Source organism: Rattus norvegicus, chromosome 4, assembly GCF_021556685.1.
Source record: "Rattus norvegicus strain SHRSP/BbbUtx chromosome 4, alternate assembly SHRSP_T2T, whole genome shotgun sequence".
In the NCBI taxonomy this organism is placed as follows: domain Eukaryota; kingdom Metazoa; phylum Chordata; class Mammalia; order Rodentia; family Muridae; genus Rattus; species Rattus norvegicus.
In genome coordinates, this window is record NC_141537.1 from 164,365,836 (window position 1) to 164,375,293 (window position 9,458).

Sequence of the window (9,458 nt, forward strand, 5' to 3'; positions counted from 1 at the left end):
AGAACATCATTTATAGATCGAGACCTTTCTATGAAGGGCCTTGCATTAGAAAAGTATAAGTAAAATCTACAGACGATCCTGTAGTAAATTTATCTTTTTCTCTGAAAGATTTTTGAGATTGGTGTTCTCATATTTATATTTTTCAGGTGAAATGCTCCATGGAAATTGTCTCAGAATCTTCTCCCCTGAATCTCCTGCTAAGCTTTACTGCTGTTATGCAGTGATCCTAGTCCTCACTGTAGCTGTAGTTGCTCTTTCTGTTGCTTTGTCAGGTGAGTGACTCACTCTCCAAATCCTGCGTCCCTCTGTCCACATCCACATTGTCAGTTATACTCACTGAGCACTGTGAGCCAGGCATTGTGGGAAGGGCTCCAGAGAAAACACCTGGAAGTTCCTGTTCTCTGGGGACTTAGGTTCCAGCAGGAAGATGCAGTGAAGGAACAGCACAGGCTGTGGTGTGCACAGGAAGCCAGGCTCAGTATTTCTGGGAAGATGACATTCAACAAGAGAGATGCAGGGAACATAGGTCTACTTGAGGGAACTGTCCAAGACAGAGAACAAGGAAGAAAAACTCCAAGGAGGATCCTGTAACAAGTGTAAGGACAGAGAAAAATAATATGGCCAGGAAGGTACATTGCCTTCCTCCATAACCCATGGTTTTAGTTACTGGTCTTAACTGTGTTTTGAAAATATTAAATGGAAAGTTCCTGAAGTGATGAATTTATAGGATTTTCATACTACATTTCTTCTAGACTAGTAGAGTAAAACCTTGCACTGTCCTCTTAAGTGTGTGAATTATCTTTTAGTGTTTACACTGTATATACTACCTATGCAAAGTCCTCACTGCTATCTCAATTATTAGTCTGGTAGCCAATAGATGTCCATACAGAGTGCTTGCTGCTGTAGCCATCCCTACTGTAGTAATCAGTCACCCAAAACTCAGGAAGTGATGCTATTATAGAAATGCACTTCTTGAGAGCTGTACTGTCAATGAGCACCCAAGAGAGAATGGAACACAGGCCCAAGGTGGGAGACTTTAGATAAAAGCACATCATGCTCAGGAGAGGATTCCTAGAGATCAGTTAGGAAAGCTACAATCAAATTCACACCTCACAGCAGAGCTCAGGGGGGTATTCCATAAAGAGAGAAGACATGCTTGTTACAATTCCTTGTATCATCTTCATTTTAGTAAAAAAGACACCACAGATCTCAAACATAAATGCCTACGCTGCTTGCCCAAGAAACTGGATTGGAGTTGGAAATAAATGCTTTTATTTTTCTGAATATGCAAGTAACTGGACATTCAGCCAGGACTTCTGCAAGGCACAAGAGTCCCAACTAGCTCGATTTGACAACCAGGAGGAGCTGGTAAGGAATGGGCAGGGATTGGTTTGTCTGTTTGTTCTATTGAATATTGTCCTGCCTTGAGATAGAGAAGTTATAGATGAAGCATGAGGAAGGATCCTATCCCACGCACATGGAGACATGGGACACGTGTGAGTGTGTGCCATTTGCTGATGCTTGACTTCTGACTGGAGCCCTGAGACATCCAGGAAACATTCTCTCACACAGCGCTCACAGTCAGCTGGAAGGTCAGATCTGCCATTTTACTAGAATACCTGGTAGACATGAGCGTTTTCCTATGAGATAGAACATGTTGCATACTGTTAATAACTGCAATAGGAGGTTAGCTGAGAACTAATCTGGCCACAGAGGAATGTATCATTACATTTGGTTCTTTACTTCAAATGAAGTTCATTAGAATTACAGATATCAAGTGGATTCCGTGGGAATGGGGACTAATACAGATCCAAAATCTGTGACTTTCATTTATGCCCTCCTGTTATCTCTTGAGGAAGCTGTAGAGTGGAGAGATTCCAGGATCATCTGAAACAGAGACACAAATGTTCACTTTCTGTATTGACAGAATTTTGTGAAGAGATACAAGGGGTCATCTAACTACTGGATTGGCTTGCACAGAGAGTCCTCAGAGCACCCTTGGAAGTGGACAGATAACACTGAGTATAACAACTTGTATGTTTTCACAATGTTTTCCTTCTAATGTGTTTGTGTGTTATGATATGTGTAAGTTGTGGCTATGAGGGTTAAAAGGCTTTCATGTGAGGCCAACTGTACTGGGAAGGAAGAAAAAAAGCCCTTGGGCTAGAGGTGTGCCCTGGGCATGTGTACCTCATGCAACAGCCAACCCCCAGAAAATTCCACATCCTGATAAATTTATATCTATTGGATACTCTTCCGTCTACTAGCCATCATCTTCAAAGCATTTACATAGTCATTTCCCTCCAAATATTTAACATGATGGTGGCATCTGGGGTAGATGTCTGCTATGACCACTTGAAAACCTTTCCTTGGTGATAACTGTCCTTGTGGTTAGATAGACCTGCTGAGGAAGTCTCTAAAACCATAGGAAGCTACTTTAGAACTGCAAATCTGAGAATTATCAGTCCTCTGTTTGCATGGTTGTACCTGGTCACAGAAGCAGAGACTCCAGGAGCATTGAGAATCTCCCCTAAGGTCTAGTCATAAATGATCAATGGGGACAGCTCTTTTTTTTGTTTTTTTTGTTTTTTTTTTTTTAAAGGAGTATAAAACTATTTACTGACCACTGTTCACCATTATTTACAATAAAGTAAATATACAGTTGGATGACATTCTGATACTACAAAGTTACTTTTCTGACTCAATGAACCAGTATGCAAATACTGAGAAGATTGATCCTTCCAGTAAGGAATGAGTCAGGGTAAAGAAAAAGCATGCAGGGCATTAATTGATATTAGCAAATTTTGTTCACGCACTTAGTCAGCAGGTCTTAAATCGCCAACATCAGCTCCAACCATGATTCTATTTCCACATCAAACAGATTCCATGAATCATAACCTTTTAGTGCAGATTTTAACTTTCTACAAAGGAATGGTTCACCAGAGGAACCTTTACACAGACCAGCTGACCTGGACCTGCCTCTGTAGACCAGGGGCCTCTTAAATCAGAGCTCCACCTGCCTCCAGAGTTCTGGGATTAAAGGTGCGCACCATCACACTCGGCCAAGTCTTGTTATTAAATCATACTACTTTGTTGTCTAATTCCATTTTCTGAAAGGGGTATTCGTATGGACAACATTCTGTAAATAAACTACTGTATTTACTTGATAATACATCAATTCTGATGGGGTTGGTTTTAAACTATACAATAAATTATAGACTCTGCTTATTCTGAGAGGTTATGGTTTCAGGAAAATGTTCACGGTGATGGAATCTCATCAACTTGCGTTTTCACATTCAGTTCTTTTGAGTATTAAAAACAAGATAAGACAGACAGGTTATGTGTTTTATGCATACACTGCATACAAACGAACAAACAAAAAAATCCAGAATGGTCCTTCTGTGTCCCAGTTAAAAATAAGTTCTGACTTGAATAATGACTGTAAAATCTCCCCAGTAATTAAGAAAAGCTGTTCTTCAAAGCTGAGGAAATACAACATGGCATCAAATATTCTACTGTTAAAGGAAGCAACTACAGAAAGCTCTTACTTGCTCAAAGGAATCAGTGCCTTTTGATGCAGAACAAAAACGAAAAATATCCCAACTACTGTCAATACTTTCAAAACCAGCATATCAAACTTGATTTTCATTAGAATGCTATTTTTTCCACACTAGTAATTCAAAACCCAAGATCCAGATTATATATATATATATAATCTATAATTATATTATATATAATATACATTATATATAACTATAAATATATGCAAACAATTATTGTGCTTCATCTTTGGGACAAGAATGCCAAGTCAGCCTCTCCTTACAGAAGGCGATGACAATCTGAGGACACTTCATATTCACCTCCTTTGCCAGCACCAAGTCAGCCTCATCTGAGTCCTTCCATTTCATGAGAAACATTAGCTCTCCACTGCTGTCTGTGGCACCAATTATTCGCTCAAAGTCAAGGCCCCTGGCAAAGCCCCTGGGCTTGTCTGCAGCATCTCTCTTCTTCTTCAATTTGCTACCATCAGATTCACTGTCAGATAAAGATTTCCTTTTTGTACCATCTTTTTCTTTACCAGCTTTTTGATAATTAAGAAATGCTTGAATTAATTCTGGACAATCTAAATTTTCCTCTGGTTCCCAAGTATTATCAGCATCTGTGAACCCCTTCCACTTCAGGAAATACTCCACCTTCCCATTCACTACATGACGGTCCAGTTCTTTGTCTACCACAAATTCTTCAGGCTCTGCCTCTTCAACTTTTTTACTCTTTCCATTCTGTTTCTTTCCCATTTTTTGCAATGTAGTTTTATTGGAGGCCATTTTTAAAATTTAATCGGAGACTTGAAGAGCACTCAGATGCTCAGGGCCGTGGACCCTGCAGTCTCCCGCCTGTGCGCTTCAGCTCGGGGACAGCTCTTGAATGTGAGCATAGCCGTTTTGAACAGACCCATTTCACTGGAAGGGTAGAACAAGAAACCTTTTATGACCATAATTAAAGAGCTATCAGCCATTTACTAAGTGGCGCATTTCCCTCCACTTTCATACATGTGTAAAATAGTTCAAGAGAGCACTGAATATCACCCTTGTGAGGCCACCCACTGCTGCAGTTCACATGAACGTGGCAGCGAACATTGTACACACATTACAGGGTTCAACATGGATGAGTGACAGAGGTGTCCTGATCAAGTCAAACCCTGATGATGTATAAATCCTTAGGCAAAACTAGTGCATGGGAGTCTGGTGGACTGTGCTTCTGATCCATATTATAAGTAGGTGTAGAAGATGAGAGATATGATTGCAGGACTGAATGCAATGGCAGACTCTGCAGAAATCTTTTTTTTTCTTCCTTTAGGGTTTCCATCCGAGGAGATGAACTACTTGGTTTCCTGAGTGACAGTGGGATCAGCAGTAGCAGGAACTACATAAAAAGGAATTGGATTTGTAGCAAGCCCAACAACTACACCTCACAGTGCAAGTAGTTTTGTATCCTGGGTAGAGAGTATATCATAGCAATCATGAGGAACATAACATCTTCTCTACAGTAGCTGCCTCATTAACAATCTGCTAAAATAATAAGTTCATAATGTGTGGTGACATCAAAGATGACAACTGTGGACAAGTTTGCTTTGGAGGTCATATCTTAAACATAAACTAAATCACAGCAGTATTAGTAACCTCTACCTTTTTCTCTTTCTCTTTTAAAAATTATTTCATTTATTTATATTCCAAATTCTGTCCCCTCCTGGCCCCCCTTCCAGAATTCTTCACTTCATACCCCTCCCATTTACTTCTGAGGAGATGTTCTCCCCCTATTGTCCTATGCCCACCCTACCCCACCCTGGGCATTCCCTTTCTCTGGCTCATTAGTTCTCTACTGGATTAGGTGCATCCTCTCCCACTGAGGACAGATAAGGCAGTCCTCTGCTACATATGTCCTGGAGGCCATGGACCAGCCAGGTACCTCTTTGGTTGGTAGCTTAGTCTCTGGGAGCTCCTAGGATTCCAGGTTAGTTGGCACTGCTATTCTTCCTATGGAGTTGCCATCTCTTCAGCTCTCTCAATCCTTCCCCTAACTCTTCTATAGGTGTCCCCAACCTCAGCCCAGTGATTGCCTGTGAATATCTGCATCTGTCTTAGTCAGCTGTTGGTAGAGCCTCAGAAGATGCATTGGTCTGGCTGTTACGAAGTCAAACAGTCCTCTGAGAGGGGAGTGAGGCTTATTATAGGAAAGACGAAAAAACAGATGCAATAATGGGAGGGCTGCAGGTCAATACCACTCCAGCCCTGAGTGTATTTCTCACAGCCTTCTTTTTTTTTTTTTTTTTTGTTTTTGTTTTTGTTTTTGTTTTAGTTTTTGTTTTTGTTTTTTTTATTTATTTTTTATTAACTTGAGTATTTCTTATATACATTTCGAGTGTTATTCCCTTTCCCGGTTTCTGGGCAAACATCCCCCTCCCCCCTCCCCTTCCTTATGGATGTTCCCCTCCCAACCCTCCCCCCATTGCCGCCCTCCCCCCATAGACTAGTTCACTGGGGGTTCAGTCTTAGCAGGACCCAGGGCTTCCCCTTCCACTGGTGCTCTTACTAGGATATTCATTGCTACCTATGGGGTCAGAGTCCAGGGTCAGTCCATGTATAGTCTTTAGGTAGTGGCTTAGTCCCTGGAAGCTCTGGTTGCTTGGCATTGTTGTACCTTTGGGGTCTCGAGCCCCTTCAAGCTCTTCCAGTTCTTTCTCTGATTCCTTCAATAGGGGACCTATTCTCAGTTCAGTGGTTTGCTGCTGGCATTCGCCTCTATATTTTCTGTATTCTGGCTGTGTCTCTCAGGAGCGATCTACATCCGGCTCCTGTCGGTCTGCACTTCTTTGCTTCATCCATCTTGTCTAATTGGGTGGCTGTATATGTATGGGCCACATGTGGGGCAGGCTCTGAATGGGTGTTCCTTCAGTCTCTGTTTTAATCTTTGCCTCTCCCTTCCCTGCCAAGGGTATTCTTTTTCCTCATTTAAAGAAGGAGTGAAGCATTCACATTTTGATCATCTGTCTTGAGTTTCGTTTGTTCTAGGGATCTAGGGTAATTCGAGCATTTGGGCTAATAGCCACTTATCAATGAGTGCATACCATGTATGTCTTTCTGTGATTGGGTTAGCTCACTCAGGATGATATTTTCCAGTTCCAACCATTTGCCTACGAATTTCATAAACTCGTTGTTTTTGATAGCTGAGTAATATCCATTGTGTAGATGTACCACATTTTCTGTATCCATTCCTCTGTTGAAGGGCATCTGGGTTCTTTCCATTTTCTGGCTATTATAAATAAGGCTGCGATGAACATAGTGGAGCACGTGTCTCTTTTATATGTTGAGGCATCTTTTGGGTATATGCCCAAGAGAGGTATAGCTGGATCCTCAGGCAGTTCAATGTCCAATTTTCTGAGGAACCTCCAGACTGATTTCCAGAATGGTTTTACCAGTCTGCAATCCCACCAACAATGGAGGAGTGTTCCTCTTTCTCCACATCCTCGCCAGCATCTGCTGTCACCTGAGTTTTTGATCTTAGCCAATCGCACTGGTGTGAGGTGAAATCTCAGGGTTGTTTTGATTTGCATTTCCCTTATGACTAAAGATGTTGAACATTTCTTTAGGTGTTTCTCAGCCATTCGGCATTCCTCAGCTTCCTCACAGCCTTCTTATAGTTGAATATTGTATCTTTGAGTTTATATTCAGAAAACAACTAAAGGGAAATTAAAATTTTGAGCTTGTGATTGAATTGTAAACTGTCAATGTTTTATTAACTTATCAGAATTTCATTGATGAATGTTAAAATTGGGAACTTTGAACTAATAAAAAGTGTGGGGGCAGAATATAAAACACCTTACTTACTCTCATTTAAAATAGAATATAAAACACCATTTCTTACTCTCATTTAAAAAATCATTTTTTACATCTCTATAACTTGCAATTATATACCTCAAAATATTTTTGTAGCACCTCCAACATTTATTACTTGAATTTACCAGCTTCCGTAGGGAAGATGTTGGAACTTGAATTTATGTAACTCTATTTTGACATCAGTAAAAGCTGTGACGATTCCTCTTAAAAGAATAGGTGATAGACTTTAGTGAAAAGGATCATAAAGCCACGTTCTGCTATACCCAATATGGGGCTTAATTAAGAGTCTCATGCTCTAGCAACTGAGTTAGCTGAGCTCTTTTATCATCTGGTGGCAAAACGCAAACATGTTTTCTTCCCTGTATTAATACCAGATCAGTACCATGTCATATGCCAATAAGTGGATCCTTTCCTTTCACCTGAGTATAAGTAGCCTACTTGAAGGATGCAATAAACACTTAGCAACAAAGAATCTGTTGGCATCTATTAAAAATTCAAAATAAAAGTGAAGGAGTATACAACTTCCCTTTTTTATTTTAAGCAACTGATTTCATGGATTTGTTCCACAATTTTCTGTCCTTGAGGAAATGTGAACTTATGCGTTTTATATAGATTATGACTCATATTTCATAGATTTAAATTATATTTAATTTATATTTTGAACACATTTTATATTTAATGTATATACTTTTCATTTAAGTATATCATCATTTAATGTATATTTTATTTACTGTATATAATGTATACACTAATGCATAGGATTCATTCTTAGTGTATATAATTGATACTAAATGTATAATTTCTATTCACCTTGTATACTTTATATTTAACATATAGTTTAGTTTTAATATGTACAACTTATATGCATGCATGTATATATGTGAATATGTATGTAGTCATTAAGATGGGTTATCTTCTGAGGTTATTTGAATAAAGTATACATTTTACAAACATGTTTTAATGTACATAATTTCTGACTTGCATCACATATTTTAGTTAATGTAACTTATATTCTGTGTTGCCTGCATGAAAACCAGGAATCCTAAGTGTTTACTCATGCCAGAGCTAAGATGTCTGCAGTGCTGTCTGCTGCAGAGCCCCAGAGGGGGAGTTCTGCATGGCTCATGCACTTTCCTTTCATCCTGCTGCTGCTGGCTGTTAAAGTCTCCATTTCCCTGCGGGTGGGTGGATGCTCCTGCTGTGAATGCAGAGCAGCAGAGCCCTGAATGTGGCTGTGCAAGGCCTTTCACTGGCTGCTGCCAAGCACACCTCTGCACCCAGTTCCCAGGTTAAGTGCATTGTACCTTCCTCAGGAAACCAAGGAGAAACCTTCTCTTCAAGATCTAAAAAATTATGTGATTGCTGTTGCTCTATTTTAATGATACAAAAAGCAAAAAGCATATGGTTGGTTCCATTCCTGCCCCTCCTTTTTCTTTTTTACTTTTCATGAGTTTTCTTACTTTTTCTGAGCTTTCTTATCTGTATTTTTCTGTCTTTTAGTCCTAGGAAATTCTCACCACACCTTTACCTATTTTGAGTGCTTTTTTTTTTTTTGTGTGTGTGTGCTGTCCACCACTTAATCCCCACACTCTCAGAGAGTCTCTATTTGAATGCCACCTATACTGGTCTGGCTGGTCCAAAGTCAAACAGTCCTCTGAGGGGGAAGTGAGGCTGATTATAGAAAAGATAGAAAAAAGATGCAAGAGACAGGTATGGGGGGCTGCAGGTCTCGGACCATGTCAGCCCCGAGTGTATTTCTCACAGCCTCCTTATACTACAGTACCGTGCGAAGCAAAGCCACAAGCTAACAGGAACAATGTTGTTGAAATATATAAAGGACATTTGTTCTTACCCCAAAATCTCCATGTTTCTACTACCAAGGTCAATAGGATCTTCCTTTTGAGTCTCAAGTATATCACTTTTTATTGTTTTATGCCTCAGCAGGCCAAGGAATCTGCCAATAGACCCTGAGCTGTCTTGATTGTGCTTGCCAGGCAGACTCTCTCTCTCTCTCTTTTTCCCCCTTTGTCCAGAGAAGTGGCAAATGGATCCTGACAAGAGAAC

The 9,458-nt window shown here is 40.1% G+C and overlaps 1 protein-coding gene and 1 pseudogene across 5 annotated transcripts in view; one reads left to right on the forward strand and one right to left on the reverse strand.

Annotated features, from left to right (window-relative positions):
- The window catches only part of Clec2gl1 (C-type lectin domain family 2, member G like 1), a 35,933-nt gene extending 27,586 nt beyond the window's left edge, over positions 1-8,347 (forward strand). For 2 of the 5 annotated variants that reach the window (XR_015685830.1, XR_015685831.1), the window contains 5 exons: positions 147-272; positions 1,190-1,368; positions 1,928-2,034; positions 4,858-5,795; positions 7,177-8,347. Coding sequence is in view for 3 of the 5 variants with exons in the window: in NM_001402575.1 (NP_001389504.1) it covers positions 147-272; positions 1,190-1,368; positions 1,928-2,034; positions 4,858-4,984 (539 nt within the window). In the remaining 2 variants the exon portion in view is untranslated. Of the gene's footprint in view, positions 1-146; positions 273-1,189; positions 1,369-1,927; positions 2,035-4,857 lie in introns of all 5 variants that reach the window. The other 3 variants (XM_087659357.1, XM_087659358.1, NM_001402575.1) reach the window with 2 other exon arrangements.
- Cbx3l3 (chromobox 3 like 3) lies at positions 2,586-4,392 on the reverse strand (annotated as a pseudogene).
- Positions 8,348-9,458: the final 1,111 nt, after the last annotated feature.